Source organism: Haemaphysalis longicornis, unplaced genomic scaffold (assembly GCF_048455015.1).
Source record: "Haemaphysalis longicornis isolate Haplotype H1 unplaced genomic scaffold, Haemaphysalis longicornis Haplotype H1 scaffold_12, whole genome shotgun sequence".
Lineage (NCBI taxonomy): Eukaryota > Metazoa > Arthropoda > Arachnida > Ixodida > Ixodidae > Haemaphysalis > Haemaphysalis longicornis.
Genome location: NW_027526225.1, coordinates 2,490,081 through 2,507,856, shown reverse-complemented (window position 1 = coordinate 2,507,856; position 17,776 = coordinate 2,490,081). Strand labels below are relative to the sequence as shown.

Sequence of the window (17,776 nt, the reverse complement as noted above, 5' to 3'; positions counted from 1 at the left end):
GTGCGTTAACTGCATGCTAGCATTCAAGCGATGCGGTCAAATGGAACTAGAGGCCCCATTACAGGCGTCCAGTCATGTGTCGTCGCGACAGGTCACTCAGGCGGCCGCCAATCGCATAAACAAGGTTCCGTGACGTCATAGAAAAGTTGCAGGAAACTGGCTAGGGGGTCGCGACTGCTTCACACGTTTTCTTTAATATCTCCGTTATTTGTTCGAAGATTGCGATGATATTGGTATCATTGTTATCGGGACTAAGCAGTCTTTCTAATAAGCCCACCTTGTATTTTGTCTTCATGGCTCCTTTAAAGCTGGTCACGGGATACTGTGGGAAGAGTAATCACGTCACCTGCTCGACGCAGAACACGTGACAGGGTGCACGTTCAACCTGCGGGCGCCTAGTTTAAGTGTGCGCGTTCCGTCCGTTCGTTCTGCGTCTTTTTCGCCGTTATAGCAACAAAGGTGGAGTAAATGTTGCGCAGCGAAGAAGAAGCAAATTGTCTGCAATCGTGGACTTCAACGTCGCGATAGTCGTGAAGGTTGCGCTTCGCCACCTTCAAGCATTGCGCGTCAGTGTGAGCTCCCTTCATTTTTCTCGTCCTTCGCTTGTATCGCATGTTCAGCCTCAGATGGCCGGATTCGCACTCGCGACCTCGTGCCTAGAAGCACCGCGCCGTGTAGCCACTGTGCCACCACAGCTGGTACGCATGGTTCGTTGTCGGCGACCCTGCTAATGGAAAGGATGCATTTTTCGTTAAAATAGCTGAAGTTGGTTCCGACCAGGCGTGCTTGCGTACCTTGCCCCGTGGCGCTCGCTCCTCCCAGCCGGGGCTGATCCAGGTGTTGCTTCGCCGCGGCCTTGAGCGCTCGCTCCCCGGGAGCGGTTGGTCGCGCGGCGCAATGCGTGTGCTTATCTCCTCCCCCTTCTCCCCCCATCCCCCGCTGGATGCCTGTAGCCGCGTTTACATGAATGCGACAGAATGCGATAGCAGCGCGTCAGATTTCCTAGAGCATCACGAGTAATGCGATGCGCTAGCGTTTTCATGTAGCGCATTACCTCTGGTGCGATGGTGGCGCCATACGGTGTCGCACATCGAAGGTAAAGCAGCGTTTCTGGCGCTTTCAAAGCTTCCGGCACGGCTGGTTCTGTTCTTTTTTCACGACTCGCCTTTTCTGGCGTCTTACAATCGATTTAGACGTTTTTAAATGCAAAGCTGCGTTTGCAGGGCTTACTTTTCTTGTCGACATAATTTCTAATGCGATGCGCTCGCGTTTACATGCACTTCGAAAGTCGACTTACGCGTCTCAATCCACCCCGGTCTGGCGCATTAATGCGACGCGCTTTCCTAGCGCATTAGCCCCGTTTACATGGATGCGATGCGCTAGAAAATTGATGCGATGCGATGCGATGCGCCACTTGTCGCATTCATGTAAACGCGGCTTGTGAATGCGCCCGTGCAGTCAGTTGCGTTTTCGCCCTACTAGCGCCGTAACTGCGCCCCCGTGTTGCGTCGCGTAATCCTCGTGCTTTCTTTTTTTTTCCAGAGTAGTAGTGTTCGAATCTCTCTGTGCCCGCCTCGCTTGGTATTGGCTGTCTTAGTTTCTTTTCTGGTACTAGTTCGAAACCCGGCCTGTGGCGAGTCTCGTTCTTCAACAGACGCTCCTAACCCTTCCTCTCAGCTGCGATTAAAAACCACTAACCCCTGCGTTATTTTCTGCAATCCCCTGTTTTTTTTTTTTTTTGGGGGGGGGGGGGGGGGCTGTCTTATCGAACGCGGTCTTCTTCTCACCGCCAGCAGCGGAGTGGGCGCGCCTCTAGCCAGCGTTCGACCCCCGTCGTTTCGGAGCGGCCTTTCGAAGTTCCGGCGTCCGCTTTTCGAACGGGAAGGTTACCGGCTACTTCCGTGCGCGCCCTTGATGAACGGAGTGCAGTATGGCATCACGCAGGGGCGTAGCCATGGGAGAAGAAGGGAAGGGGGGGGGGGGGGGGGGGGGGTTCGGTGTCAGAACACACCGCCTCCCCCTTCTTTCGGTCTTTTTTTTTTGTCATGCTATTTACGCACCGCATCGATATATTGAAATGTGAAAACAAAAATAAGAAGGGTGTGAGTCCACTGAAAAATGTGGTTCTTCAGAGTCCCGTATGCACTCATATTTTTATACAGACATTACAGCCAACGAAACAATTAACCCTTAAGCACGATAATGATTATTGTTCAGGCGCAGGATCTTTCTTTTGATTTTGTAGCCTAAGCTACACTGGCCGAGGTTGAGCAGTTTCGCGTGTACCCTGAAGGGCCGTGCTGCGCAAGCGTGAGGAGCATTTGGTTGAATTGGATTGGAAATCCAATCCAATCGGGGTGCGGGTGTGTAGAGAATGGGGTATGCACATTCGCCGGTCTGAGCATACCAGATGAGTGACGTCATAGCCGCGGCAGACGCACTGGCGTTGGCGTGTGCCCAGCTGTGCGCCTCCGTTGCGCAGTATCCAAGTTTGACGCTGCGCCGGAGCCGCTTTATATCCGTTTCGCGTGGCTCCTGGAGAGCCGTGTTGCGCATGCGCGAGGAGCAGTGACTGGACTGGACCGGACTGGATTGGATTAGCCTGGACTGGATTGGATTGCTGAAGCATAGCTCACGCTAAGTTTATCCTGCATTGCTGAGCTAAGCCACTGCTAATTTTTTACAGGTTATAACGCCCCCTTCCCCCCCCCCCCTCTAAAAAAAAGATTGTGGCTTCGCCACTGACGTCACGCACCCACTCCTTTGTCCAAATAAAACAACGAAGTCTGTGCGGCGCATCAAATTAACAGTTGCGTAGGGGAGAAGAGTTGTCAGGGGGCCTTGTCGGCCCTAGAAGGGGGGGGTTCTTCCTCCCCAGATTTCTCTCACCCTTCCCCGCCCCTTGTTTTCCGGGAATTTCGACGCGTCGTTCTCTATCCATCCGCTCTGCATGTCGCGTAACCGAACTCCCTTTTTTTCCCGTCTTCCATCGAGGACTTATTGTAGTACGTACGAACGGTGCAACCAGTCTCCCTGTGGCATTGATTTTTCCCATTTCCCGGCAGCCGTATCCTTGACGTTTCTTTCTTTTTTTTTCTTGTCGTCGCCGTTGGCTCGTCTCTCAGTGCCTCGTTCGTGTGTTTGCCTTGGCGCCCTCTTCTGGGTTCGTCTTCGTTTTGTACCTTGTTTCCCGCGTTCTCTGCGTTCCCCTTCTCCATTGCGCGAGGGTGGCATTCTCGTTTTGTTTCCTCGCTGGTGTATTTTTTTTTTTCTCTCTCTAGGCAGCCTCTCTGGCGTTCGTTTCGCGCTCGTCGTCCTGTCCAGCACTTATATAAAAAGGACACTGCGTCTTGCAGTGTTTGTCGGTTCCCCTTCCGTCGGCCGTATTTTGATTCGTGCCCATTCGCCAGTCCTCTTTCCCTATTTTCCCTTCCTTTCCTTAGTCACCGCCGACATGGGGAAAAAGGCCCGGGGATGTATGACGTGGCGATACTGTAGGCGGGATGGGGAAACGTAACGCGTCGCAAAGGGGAGGAGGTGGCCCCGATCCTTTTGTTTTGTCCCGGTGGTGACGTCGACGCTCTTTCCGACCCCTCCGCTTCCCATTTTCTCGCACCGTTTCTGGGAAACCGGGTCCTTCCTTTTTTCGTATGTTTTTTTCTTCTTCTTACCGTCTCATCGTCATTTCGCCCCGTCTCCCTCTCTCTCTCTCTATCTCGCTTCCCGCATGCGGTTTTGGATCACCCTTTTTGTTGTTTGTCCCGTCTCGGATTTCCTTCTATGCGTTTTTCTTTTCTGGCGCCCACGTCTCTTGTTGCGCGGTCGGCTTGTTTTCTCGATGTCTCAGTCGTTTTTCCTTTTTTTGCCTCTTAATTATTGTAGGCGGGCGCGCCTCGTTCCTCCCACTGTCCTTTTTTATCCCTATTTCTCCGGAGCTGATTCGGAATGTTGGGGATGCGTTGTTTTTTTTCTTGGCTCTCTCCCTATCAGCCTTCTTCCCTGGCGGCGACCGTTCAGCTGCTCGGCTGTGGGGGAGAGTATCGTCCTTCTGCGCCAGCGTTCGATTTTTCTGGGGTTTTATTTGTGGGGGCTGCAGCGGCTCTTCTTTTGGCTGCCTCCCCCCCACTTCCCGGTTCCCTAGGGCATCTCCCCACTCCCCCATCTGATGGCGCGTTTTCTTTCTTCGCATGATCTCCCCCGGCGCTGTGCCGTCGTGTGCCCTTCGATGTTCTCCTACGCAACCTCTTGCCCTTTCCAGACCCCTGCCACGCTTTCCTGGATCCCCTCCTTTTCTCCGCCTGCCGACGTACTCTCGTTCCCTGTCGTCTCTCTCTCTCCTCGCGAAGCGTTTGCCGTCGAGGGTTTCTCTTTTTTGCGTTTTACGTTGGCGATGTTTTTCCTCTCTCATCGCTGCCGGCGAGGGTTGCCGGTGTGGGTGGGATATGTTTTTTGGCGCGCATTGCTTGCTGTTCGTTCGTTCGTTCATGCGCGCCGCGTGAGTTCTACAACGGCAGCTTAGTTTCGTTTTACATTCTCTTTTTTTTTTTCTCTCTCTCTCTCTGCTTGTTCCAGGTTGGGTTTATCCCGCCCGAAACTGAGTTTCTTGGCCCCTCATTTTCTGCGCCTGTATATTTGACTGCGCAGTTTTTTTTCCTTCTCGATGTCGCGTCTGCTTTCCCTGTTTCTGATTCATTTCTGTTTGTTTTTGTGCTTTTATCAGCCGGGCGGATGCCTTTTTTTTTGTATTGTGTGTTGCACCGAGGGTCCCGTACAAAGAAAAAAACAACCGAAGTGCGTGTTTTTTCTGGTTTTTATGTCTCGTTTATTTGTTTCCTCCATTTCTCTTTTATTGTTCGGTGTTTAGCAGGCTTCTCCGGGAATTGGCGTCGTTGTAGTAGCGTATATGCGATCGTTTTGCGAAGTGGGTGGCTGTTAATTTTCCCCCTACCTGCCCACGGCCGTTGTTCGTCCTCGCATCGCGAGTCTCCTCTGTCCACTCGTGCATAAAAGAAGCGTCTCACTCGCGTGAATTACGTCTCCGAGCGCTACATTTAGTATAGTTCCGTTACTGGCTCGCTGTCGAGTAGTGAACGTCGATAGCGCGACCGCTGGTTACTACTTACGCGCAGGTTTTTGTGGCAGGCTAACAGCGTTTGAGATATTGCACTTTCTAGAACGTTTCCGCGAACCTCGCCGTGTTATAAAAAGGGCTGTCAGGTCTGAAAGTTGTTGTTGCACTCAGCTTGACGGAGCTTTAGAAGCAGTTTGCGGGGAAATGGAGGAGTACAAAAGAAAACGCGGGACGAAGGAGACAACGCGTGCACTGGAACGGGGTATATATATACCGCGGATCACCGCGTGTATCACGTGTGCCGTGGCGACGACCTGCAACTTTGCTTTGTCGGTGGAAAGATCGAGCACTCCATTCTCTTTGTCACGAAAGCGGCGCATTTCGAATTTCCCGCTCTTCATTTAGCACAGTATTGTGCAAACTGAGTTCCCGTAAATATGCTGTGTCGACGACATGCAACTTTGACTTGTCTGTGTAAAGATCGAGCAGTTCATTCTCTTTCTCAGGGGAGCGGCGCATTTCAAATTTCCCGCTCTCAAGTTTAGCACAGTATCGTGAAAACCGAGTTCCCGTATTAGCTGTCTGTGCGTAGCCTTCTGTATTAGTACCTGAGAGAGAACTTTACTTCATTAAATGGGGCCTCATTCTTGTTCTCCAAGAGGGCCCATTTCAAATTTCCCGCTCTTCGTTTGGCACATATCGTGAAAACCGAGTTCCCGTATTAGCTGTCTGTGCGTAGCCTTCTGTATTAGTACCTGAGAGAGAACTTTACTTCATTAAATGGGGCCTCATTCTTGTTCTCCAAGAGGGCCCATTTCAAATTTCCCGCTCTTCGTTTAGCACAATATCGTGAAAACCGAGTTCCCGTATTAGCTGTCTGTGCGTAGCCTTCTGTATTAGTACCTGAGAGAGAACTTTACTTCATTAAATGGGGCCTCATTCTTGTTCTCCAAGATGGCCCATTTCAAATTTCCCGCTTCCTCCGTCATACTGTGGCGCCGGCAGCCTTGATTGGGCACGCTTTGGTATTGCCTTTCATCTAGCGGCCGTGGTATTGCTTTGGACGGCGAAAGCTTTTGCTCGGGTCGTTCGCCTAGAACACGGCCACTCTGTCGGTTAGTTTGTACCGACGGGACCGTAGCGAATTGCTGCGCCGCTCGTTGAGTTGTTGTCGTTCGTTAATTATCCATATCGCTTGGTGAAGACGTCAATTCCAATTTCAAAACGCGGTGCGATTTTTCAAGCCCATGACCTGTTTTTAATTTTGGGCTGCTTTCAGGGCCAAACACACTTGCGGAGAACGACGCGTTTTCCGCACGCGTTTTTTTTTTTTCCTCCTCCAAAACCGGTGCTGTAGCCTTCGTGCCTGTTCTTTTAAAATTTCTCGTCGTAATTAAACGGGGTGTGCGTTTAACTCCGGAGTGGCACTCCGCCTTCCAAAGCGAATTTGTAGCTCGTCTGGCTTATCAATAAACGGTGCCGGGCAGAGTCGGCGCTTTCGTCGTTAGATGGAGCCTGGCGGTGGAGTCTTCCGCGGGCGGGGCCGACGCACGCGGCAGTGTTGCGATGCGTATGTTCCGCAATGAATGCCTTGGTAACAGGGAGCGCGGAAAAACATCGATGTTTCGGATAACCGCGGCCGTTCTGGCAGCTCTGTGACGATGTCCTCCTGTTTTAGTGTTGTCTTTTTGCTATTTTTCCGAGGAATGACCGTATACGCGCTGCACAACTCGAGGCAACCGTTGGCAACTTGTAGAGCCCAATCCTTAGGTTCGCCAGTTCGTTTTAGGTAGCCACTTCGTCTACTCATTCATTGGGCGCGCGTTTGTGAGCCACTTTGTCGTTAAGTACGGTGGTTTCGGATTTCCGCACAATATCCAGCTCCAATTTTTTGTCACGCCATGCTCCTTCTGTTAGTTGCACAACGCCGTACAGGCTGCGCAAAATAGTCCTTCGGCCACGGAGTGACGCAAAGGCCTCCTTTCCGACTTGCCTGGCTTCCTTTTTTTTTTTTTTTTTCTTCTGTTTGCATGTCGATCGTCCGTTCCCTTCGAGTTTTTTTTTTTTTTAATTTTCCCGCCCTTTTTCTAAACGTCTTTTCCTTTCCCAACCCCCCTCTCTCTCTCACTTCGACTGTGCGAAGTAGAGAGAAAGGGTTTCGTTTTAGGCGTGCCGGAGCTATTTTTGCTTCCCTTCGACCACTTCATGCGACGTTTTGCGTCACCACCGAAACGGGGAACAACCATTCAGTTACGTCATCAGCCGGCGGCGTACGGGGGGGGTGGCGTTCTCAACAAGCCCCCCCACGTGCGCCGCTGCTGCTGGGCCAGAAAACGGCCTATCGATTGGCGAAGGAAGAACCTGCGGATCCCCGTGGCCTTGCCCTCTCTCTCCCTACCGCCGGTGCCCGTGGCTCGTCCCCGCCGTCTTTTTGTTTTTTCCCTCTCTCTCCTTTTTGTCTGGTGTCTACCTTTTCTACCTTTGGTCCTTCTTAGCACAGCGCTGCCTTTTTACCACTTCTCTTTCCGTTTCGTTGCCCGTCTCTCTCTCTCGCACTCTCCTTTTTTGTCTGGCGTCTACCTTTCTTCCCTATAAATACAGAGAGCGCTGCCTTTTTATCCTTTCTCTTCCCGTTTCGGTTTTCCCTTCTCTGGGTCCTGTCGTTTTGTTTCGTGTTTTTACACTTATTCGCGCAGGTGCGCGTTCTTTTTTGCTTGTGCGCTCTGGTCTGAAATCCCCCCAGCTAAGAGAACGCCGTTATCTCTCTCTCTCTCTCTCTCTCTCTCTTGCTACCTTTCCAGTCTCCTGCGTTCTCCTCCCGTCGTCCACATTTGTTCTTCGATTCGAGCCGTGTTTAAGGGGCTGGTGCTTGGTTGTTTGATCCCTTTTCTCTGATTTTCTGTCCCCTTTCCCCTCCTGTACTTAACGTTCGAGCTGAGTTTGTCTAGTTTGATCTTTTCCCCTCTTTTTTTGTTTTTACTTCGGCTTCCGTGATGTCACCCCTTCCCCACCCCCTCGTGTTTTTAAAAACCCTCGGGTGCAGTTTTTTTTTGTGTTGTTATTTTCGCGTGCCGCTAGATTATTCCCAGTAGTATTACGGCGAAATGTCCTTTTCTTCTTCCTTCCCGTTGAGTTCCTTCTTTACGGCATGCGCGGCTGGGAATAATTCATTCCGTCTCCTTTGCTGTGTGACATTTTTTTTTCTGCCACCGGCGTGGCGCGAGCATTTCTTTTTTTTCCTTTTCCCGGTCTCGGATAGTGGTTGCTTTTAAATTTTCCTCCGATGTCGTCGCACTCGGGTGCTCTGTTTTTCCTTGAGATGATTTACGTCACTCTTCAGCACGTGCTCTTTTGCTTCTCGGTACTTTCGTGATTTTGTTTTCTTTTCTTTTTTTGGCTGGGCAAATTGTAAAGACATTTAGAAAACACATTTTTTTCTCTTTCTGTGCGCGTCGCCTGTCTTTCTCCTTTTCTGTTCTTCTGCCTTCCGTTATGGAAAAAGTAAGACTGAGAAAAAAGGCGTCGCCGTGTGTTTTTTTTTAATTGTTCGCGTTGTTTATTTTTTAGGTCGCTTTGTTTATTGTTTTAAACGTTTTCTATTATTTTTTTAAGGACTGCCTCTTTGGGCGCGTACTTGGCAGCCGTTGGCGGTTTCGGAGAACTTTAAGTAGTAACGGGCGAAGTGGCGCGCTTAACCATCACGCGGCCTCTGTGTTTGTCGTCACCAAATAAAGGTATTTAGAGTATCGGCACTATTTTCTCTCATTGTTATGGGCCGCCAGGATTTTCATTGGTCGGTCGGCACCACGTGATATTGTTTACGTATGGGCGCAGCCATTTTGTTTCTAGGCACCTCTCTCTCTCTCTCTCTCTCTCTCTCTCTCTCTCGCTCGCTCGCTCTGCTGCGCGGACGCTAGAGCGGCCGGTCACACTGCCCGTCACAACCGGCGGCGGTTTCGTTGGGGGAGAGAGAGAGAGAGTCTTAAAGGAGTACTGACACGAAATTTTCGTGTTACGTTTTTTTCGCTGCTATGCGTGCCTACCAGCCCACTAATCATAGAATGACAGATTAGACGGTCGAGCGCAGCGTAAACATTCATTTACGGCGTCGTTTATTCGTGCCAGTTTCGGTTTCGACTAAAAAACGCCGAGCGGCCGCCATGACAGGATGTATTACATGACGTCACCATTCTTGCCGCATCGCTGCCTCTGGAAGCGCGCGCGAGCGAGCGCACGCGCGCGCCCAGACCGGCCGAGGTTTTCGCCATCCCCACAGGCCCGGGCAGCATGACGTCAGTCCAAAAACCATGACGTATACACACGCCCGAGCAGCGCGCGCCAACCACAACCAGCGCGTCGGTTTCGTCACGGGAGCCCCGACGTCGGCTGTTTGGGGCAAGTAGCACATGATGTCACGTCGGCCCGCTCTGGGCTTTCTCGTGCGGGCGAAGATTAAAATGGATTTTAAATATGTTCCGCTGAACGGTTGCTGTTGAAACTTGCTGGGAGATATCTCCTGATAAAAGGGAAGCGTTTTACATAGTTATCTCAGCTTTGAAATTTCGTGTCAGTACTCCTTTAAGCGTAGCTTATTTAGTGACGCTAGTTGCCACCTTACGGAAACTCGCGTGAGTTAACTACAGCCACGCGCGATCATCATCGGCCGCCGAGGGCCGAGACGGGGCGACACGTGACCGCGACGTTCCGCTCGGGCTGTCTTTCTCCTTTCGGGAAAGGCGAGCCGGAAACGTGTTCGCTAATGGCCCCGGATACGCTGGCGCTTATCGGGCACGTCTCCGTCGTCTCGGCCTGGTATTGCGCGAACGAAGGTGTACGCGTCGAATAAAAGGGCTCCCAAATGGCTTCGAGCGGAGTAGGAGTCAGTAGACATTTTGTTTCAGCTATATACATGCCCTTGGTGTTTATAGTTTTCCCCAGTCCTGCTGCTTTTTTTGTTTCTGGAAGCGTGGTTATTTCGTGTCCTTCAGCTCATATTTCCCGCCATTTCGCTTTCGACCTTTCCGTTTTCGGCGTGTTATGCTTCCGTGTGCGACGTTATCGGCGTCTCGCCTCCAGTGCACGCGACCCTGTGTAGAGAGATGTTCGAGCCGATTTCGCGTCTCTCTCCCTCTCTCTCTCTCTCTGTTAACCTTTTACGCTTGGGGGGTTGTGCCCTCTCTTTCTCCTCTCTTCGCGACCCCTTATAACACCTGTGGAGTAAACACGTCGACGGCCATGTCGACGGCGCTGTGCGAGTGTCCGACGATAACCTTTGCCTGTTTGCCTACGTGTTCCGCCGGCTTCGGGAATGTCGTTCGAACGCGATTGTCGTCAGCTGTCGTCGGCCCGTAGAGGCGAGCGTTTGATGCGTTGCATTTCGGTTTATTCATTTTGTTCTTTCACTGCAGCGGCAGGTTTGTGTCGCCTAATGTTTAGTTCAGGCCATCTTAGCGTTGAGCACGTCGTTTGCCGATTCTTGGCCTTGTTTATCGCGATGATCGTTGGAAAAAAAGAGAAGTTGTGGAGGGAAATTTCACGCGCGGGCCTTTGACGGATACACTTCGTTCCCCTCTCCCAGTGGTCTACGCCGAGCTTGGCGCCAAATTTGAATGCGGACTAGGGCCATTTTTTGTCAGTGACGCATTGCTCATCAACTCAAAGGGATCGCGAGTTGCTGTGAGGTGGCCTTGTCGAGCATGTTGCAGCCAGGCGCTGTTAGTCTGTCAGAAATAGCCTGTTATCGCGGTTACCAATATTGACCGCGAGAGATATGGGTAAGGCCTTGCACGTCAGCGAGTTCTGTGCGCATGGAAAATGTGAAATTATTGACACGTCGCCGAAGTTCTCCGCGCCTGCCTGCATGCAAATGGGGGAAATTGTGTCGCTGACAGTTAGTATTGTTAATTTTTGTACTTAGCTGCTGGTCCACTGTACTTCGTTGGCGGCCGTTTGCTGTGGTAACGCAGAGAGGATTTCAGGGAAGTCGATTTCGGCGTAGCCGTTGCGCTGCTAAGCTAGAGGTCGCGGTTTCTATTCCCGGCCGCGGCGGCCGCTTTTCTGATGGAGGCGCAAGCAAAAACGCCCGTCTGTACGAGATTTCGGCGCACGTTAAAGATTCCCAGGTGGTCAAAATTCTTTTCTTTTTTCGCTTCGTCCCTGGGGGAGGTACTACAAACGTATGGGGCCCGTAAAGGGGAGGGCAGTCCTGGTCTGGCAACCATGGTAGCCCCTCGAAAAAATGGCGGGAAAATTTGTGGGTACGCCAGCCGAAATGCTACCCAAAATTAATCCGGAGCTTAGAAGAACTTATTGTTGGGCGAGTTGGTGAATGAACACGAGCTTTGCGCACTACGAGCCCTCCACTACGGCTCGCCTCATCGTCTGCGTTGCGTCTGCGCGTTAAACCCTACAATCAATCGATCCGATTTCGCCGCGTTTACAGTAGTTGTAGTAGTCTCCTTTATTAGAATGAAATTTCGCCGCACGAAACAGTTCGCGTGAAGTGGGTTCCTGATTTGTTTTGTAACGTCCAAGGAAAGAAAGCTCGGAACAAACTGAGTGAAGGCAGTCCTTTCTCCACGTAATACAAGCGCGGCACGCTCGTTCGCAGCCATTCCTGAAGGACGCATTCGTGAACGCTAATTCTGTTGATAGGGTTTGTACCGGCTTAGAGCTGTTATTACCCTCCCACCCAGCGCTCTTCACCCGGTGTCCGTGTCCTTCCCTACTGTAGGCCGTGCGCCTGTTTGAGGCGGATTATGGCGGGCTTATCAGTGTGCGATCGTATCTCGCCTCGCGTGGATGCCGGGGTGACGTCACCCTCGTGACGTCGCTGGGCAGGGTGGCGAGTGCCGCTCGCCCCTTCTTCGTGTCCGCCGGGCTGTTTTGTTGGGAACCCCATTGTCAACCTTCCCGTCTCCTCTCGTTTCTCGATCTACTTTGCCTTCTTTTGTGATCCGCCCGAGGGACGTCCTTTTACCGTTGCCGCCTTTCAGAGTCCGTTGTGCAGCCGCCTTCTCTGTTTGCTTTTCTGCGCCCGCTACTAACCGTTACTCGGACGCGGGGGAGGTTTTGGGAGAGGGGAGCGCTGTGACGTCATCGCGGACGTCACCCGGTCACGTCGCGGCGATTTGCCGCTCCTTCCTCCCGCCTTCTGCGACTTTGGGGATCGAGCGAGTGCGCGCGGCTTCGTTCGCATTCGCAGTCTGCTGGAGTTCCTTCCTTTCTACATTTTGTTGTTCCAGTATCGTCTGCTCGCCGTTTTTTTTTTCTTTTTTTTTTATGGGGCTCACTTTCTTTATCGCGCGCGCGCTCTCTCTCTTCACTCAAAAGGTCAAGGTCACCTCGTGACAAACGTCACTCTTCGCATTTTTTTTGTTGCTTTATTGCTGGTTAAAACTCAACCATCTTTCCCCGCGGCTTTGCATGGAGCAGCCTTTTTTTTTTTTTTGGTTTCGAGAACGCGCAGAGCTCGGAGTGTTATTTTAAGCCAGTCTTTGGTACACGCCGCTGTTCTATGCATTCCCCTGTGGAGGTAGCTGTGAACCCCCTTATTCTTTAAACTAAAAGCGGGGCTAATAGCTCTAGCGTAAACTAGATAGGTGCAACCACATTAAAAGGTTCTTCTGGGACGGAAACGGCGCACCGTTCGTTCATCAGGACAGGATTTGACCAGCCTGGTGTAGTACTCGTTTGAAATCCCCCCTGTTTTGAGAGGCCGTCTCGCTACAGTGATCGCGATGAACGAATGGAATACTGCTTTGCAAATAGGAAATTTAGGCTTCAGAAGTGCCCTGACAATTTGTGTTATTCCTTAATTGCACCGAGCAGAGAAACAGATGTCCACTTTGTAATCGTCCGAACATCTATTTATTTGAAAGCAGAGCAAGATTGACGTTGAAACCAACACTATGTGGAGTTAGGTGCTGCGGTATCGGTGGGCTTAAATGTGCTTAGCGTGCAGCCAGTGATACTGGCCACGTTGTGTATCACTTTGCGAGTGAAGTGCTGTTTTTCCCGTATGCATTGCTATCATGTCACCCGTGATGGTTGTGTTATTGGTGTTTGCCATGTCGTTGGCCTTTTTGCGACTGACGGGGTAGTTCCGCAACGCTAAGCTATTGGCTTAAGTGCAGAGCACTTTAGGGGCTCACCTTGTCATCGTAGCTCGCTCGCTGGACCCAAGTAGAGCCACAAGGCATTCAGTCGTCGCGGCATAACCCAGAAGCTTCGAAAGTCAAGCGGTTTATATAGTCGTAACCGTTCGAAGCTCGTGAACCGCTGGCGTTTGTCATACGTCTCCCCGTTGTTTATGCAGGTATATTTGAGGCAAAATATATGTAATTTACCAGCAGCGCCCGTGTTTGTTTCGCTAAGAACGCTGGTTGAGTTGGTTTTTATGACAGTAAGCGAAAAAGTGTCAGTGCAACGCCGCCACTTGCGGGAGGAAAAAAAAAGCAAGCACAAAAAGAACAGAACTCCCGCTGGCGCAGTTTCAGGCAGGGAGCGTGCGAGCACTGCGAAGGCGGGAAATTTGAATTGCATTGTGTGGTAGCAGCGAGCGTATAACGGCGGTACAGCCCTTTATGGTGAATCACTGCTCTGCACTTCCGACAGCTTTCACGTTGAGTGGAACGGCTTTAATTTTTTAGATCGTGGTAGCACGATAAGGAAGGGCAGGGTATAATAGAAGCACACATCACGCTTCTTTCAAGTTCATTCACACAAGAGCGCTAAAGGAAATTTTGATCCGCGGAGGGCAAGTCATTGGAGCTTGCGTTCTTCACTATTGAATGAATGGCACTGCAAGAGTTGCTGACCAATTCAGTCGCTGCATGCTTTGAGGGGCGCACCTGTTTCCTGTTTGGAGAGTTTGCCCCCGGAGCTAAACCATTTCTGTATTTCTCCTCTCTTTCCAGGGCTTCGTCAACTCTGGCTACGCCGTCAACGGCATCGCACACGTGAGTCTCCTCGTCACATTCTTTTAGAGCACTCGCAGCTACGGGAGTTATCTTTTCACCGAAATGATGTTCGTCTTCTCAGCCGATCGTCTTAGAAAACGGGCGAGCTTTGTGGGGCCTACGATCGCGTTCCCATCCTAGGTTCGACCGGACTGATGGCATCTGTACGTGTGCTCAAATGTACGAGCAGTGAAAACGTCATCTCGTTCACGTGGCTTTTGCTCGGATCGATGAGGAAATTCGGAGCGTTCATTTACGGGGAGATTGTGTCATTTAACAAATGGCAAAGACGCTGACAACTTGACAAGGACATGGGGAAACATTCATGTGCAGGTGCGACCCGTTTGCAACGTTAAATAAATGCCAGAGCAAAGTTTAATGTAGCTTAATTCCTCGCACACTGTGTGAACCGATGTCGCATTGACCGAAATAAGGGGGGCTGGAAATGTGTTGAGAAGTTGCAGTCGGACGCGGGGAATTTGAGTAGAAATAAGCCAGGAGTCAAAATTGAAAGGCACAATAACGCCAAGACGCCAGTTTAAAACACTGTAAAGCCAAATGGTCCGAAACGTCGCTGGACGAAAAAACGGGAGGACGGACGGAAGGAGCACGAGCTGCGTATTTACCCTCAACCGATTGATTGATCATGAGGTTTAACGTGCCGACGCCTAAAGGAGCCATGAAGACAAAATACAAGTTGGGTTTATTAGAAAGACTGCTTAGTCCCGATAACAATGATACCAATATCATCGCAATCTTCGAACAAATAACGGAGATATGAAAGAAAACGTGTGAAGCAGTCGCGACCCCCTAGCCAATTTCCCGCAACTTTTCTATGACGTCACGGAACCTTGTTTGTGCGATTGGCAGCCGCCTAACTGACCTGTCGCGACGACACATGACTGGACGCCTGTAATGGGGCCTCTAGTTCCATTTGACCGCATCACTTGAATGCTAACGTGCAGTTAACGCACTGAAAATTATGTTTTATTGTTGGCCCGTATGACGTCATTCTTATCCATAGCACGTCACTGTGGCGCGAAATTTGAAAGCTTTTAAATACTTCTTGCTTTTTTTTTCGTTAAAAAACATCTTTTGTGGCTGTAATGGAGCTGAGTGAGATACTGAATCCTAGTTCTTCCAAATTAAACGAAGTTGTATTTTCTCTTCATGACCACCGAAGGATCTTAACGCGTGCCGAATTTAGACAGGGTGGAACAAAATGGCCACCTTGATTATAATCTACACCCCAAGATTTATTGATCGCACGAAATTTGTACGCAAAATAGTACTAATGATTAGCGCACGTTCCTTCTCATGCAGAGTGATAGATGTTTGCTTGCTAGCTCCCTAATTGTTTGGTCATCTTGCCAAAATTATCGAGCTGTGGCCGTAACACATTTTCGCGCCTTTACAAAACGCTCTTAAATTCCGATTGCGTACTGGCAGCGGAATAGAGGGAAATGGGTGGCGGGGGTATGTCCCGTAGCACAAAGTTTTACGCTTGTCTCGGGCGGCTTCAGAGGCGCGACAACTTTTTTCCCGCAGCCACTTGACTTTTCGAGGTGTGATCGCGCACGGTCCCTCTACGATCAAGTGCCTGGTACGAGGTGTTGGTGGCGGGATGATTTCGTCCTCCGTGTCGTTGTTTCGCTGCGTAGATTCTTCGTTTTTTTTTTTTATTTTTTTTCCTATCGCTTCGCCCCGTGCACTTTACTCACTATTGTGCGCGCTTCATTCGTTCCCCCCTCCCTCCCCCTTTCCGAGTTGGAGGAGTCAGGGGGGGGGGGTGCAAACTGTGGGGCGTTGCCTTGGCAACGACCGGTTTGGTGGTGTTGGTCCCCGCCCCTGCCTTCAACTGGCTCCTCTCCCTTCGTTCTCTCCTTGTACGTCCCTTTATTTTTAGGTTTCCTTTCTTCGTTAGTTGCTTTTCTGAACTCGTTTCGCCGTAGTCGGGCCCCGACGTGGCCACCCCGTCGGTTCCGTTCGCCTGAAACCGTCGCGCCGACTCGTTCGTGTGTTGTTCTTGACCACGGACGTCGTGGGTTCGGTTACCTAGCGCCACCAGGGGGCGGGCCCGCTCTTTCGCGGGAACGTGCGACCTGGCGAAATTAATTCGGGGTAATCGCCCGGTGGCAGCGCCGCTTATGAAGCGGTTCTTCGAAAAAAAAAAAAAAAAAAAGGCTTGCTTGCTGATGCTAAGCTAGCGCGAATCCGAAAATGACTGCTAATGAAAGGCGCAGCCGTGACACCGTCGTTACTGGAGGTTGTGACCGTCGTGCTGGCAGCTGCATTTGGTCAGCGTCGGGTAGTCATGCCGATACTTAATGAGTTCGGAAGCTGTGTTTGTGGGGCTTGCTTCCAGCAAGTACTGGTTGAGAACGACGGACCGTCAGTCCACGATTGTGGAGATGGCTACGTCAGCTTGGGGATGAATCTGGTGTAACCCAACGTTAAACGTTGGTTTAACCCGATTCTGCTGAAACATGTTCGGGGTGTAAAAATGGAGTAAAATCGGGCTTTTTACCCGAAGACGGAACAGCCCTAACGATAACGTATATAAACAAGGATGTGTAAAAAAAACTATAGCGAGCGTTTCGTGAATAAAGTGTTTCATTTCTTAGAGGTTTCATTAGTGATTCATTTCCAAACAAACGCTAAATTTCGGAGAGTATTTGCTAGAAAACCCCGATTACCAGCCTGAGAAACACTAGGTTTAAAGCGTTTAAGTTAACGAGCTAGGGATACCTTCTGATAAAATTAACTGAGTGCTCACTCGTACAGCTAGGTTTAACCCGAAAAAAACCTGAATTTCGGAATGGTTTTACGAAAAAAACTTGATTTCTTCCCGGATATGAGTTTGAAAAATAGCCCCCGATTAAAAAAGCATATAAAACCCGAAAACGGACACTCCATTCCCACCCCTGGATTGAAATTAGAAAAAAAAAAAACCCTGTTCAGTTTTTCAGACACCCATCCTCCAAGTAAAGAACGCCTCGGGTATCTAGTTAGTCGGACAAATGTTGTCACATTTACAAAAAGAAAAGGGAGGGGGGAAGGGGTCGTTCTCGTTGGTACGTTCTCGGTTCGTACGATTTCTCTGTTGATACGCTGTCAATTGTGAACACGAAAAATTCCACATCGTAATTTCTTTCCGGATTTCTTACGTTCCTCACGCGGCGGCCGCTTTTCTGATGGAGGCGAAAAGCAAAAACGCCCGTGTGTACGAGATCTCGGCGCACGTTAAAGATCCCCCGCGCGTTTTCTTTTAAACGTATGAAGGAGGTCTGCTGTACTTTTCTCGTGGATTGGAGTGCCCTAGCGGGGGATGTGTTGTCGCGGCGCGGCTGCGGCGAAGGGGTGGTCGTGAGGCGAGAAAGACAAGGGCGGGCGACGTGCGCGCGAGCGGTTGTGGGGTCGCCGACGGCGGACACCAAACAAACGGGTCGAATGCGACCGCCGCTGCTGGACTGGTTTTTCTCCTCTCACAGCCTCCTCTCGCTTTTTTTTTTCGCCCTCGCCGCGGGAAACACCTCCGAGAACAGCGAGTCGTCGATAAGGGTAGGCGTGATGTGTGCGAGCTTTGCCGCTGCGACCACGTCGAAATTTCCGCTTATCTTTGCCGGGCTGATACCGGATTTTACGGCGCCGTCAAGTCAGGCGTTGAAAAAGAGATGGGAGTGGCAGGATAGGTCCCCCTTCAGCCTACGGATTAATGGGATTTTTTTTGTTGATTCCATCTACG

At 50.7% G+C, this 17,776-nt stretch overlaps 1 protein-coding gene across 12 annotated transcripts in view; it reads left to right on the top strand.

Annotated features, from left to right (window-relative positions):
* Ssdp (Sequence-specific single-stranded DNA-binding protein) overlaps positions 1–17,776 on the top strand; it is a 96,376-nt gene that overhangs the window by 39,486 nt on the left and 39,114 nt on the right. For all 12 annotated transcript variants that reach the window (XM_077692719.1, XM_077692720.1, XM_077692718.1 and 9 more), the window contains exon 5: positions 13,990–14,031. In XM_077692719.1, coding sequence (XP_077548845.1) covers positions 13,990–14,031 — 42 coding nt within the window. The remainder of the gene's footprint in view (positions 1–13,989; positions 14,032–17,776) is intronic.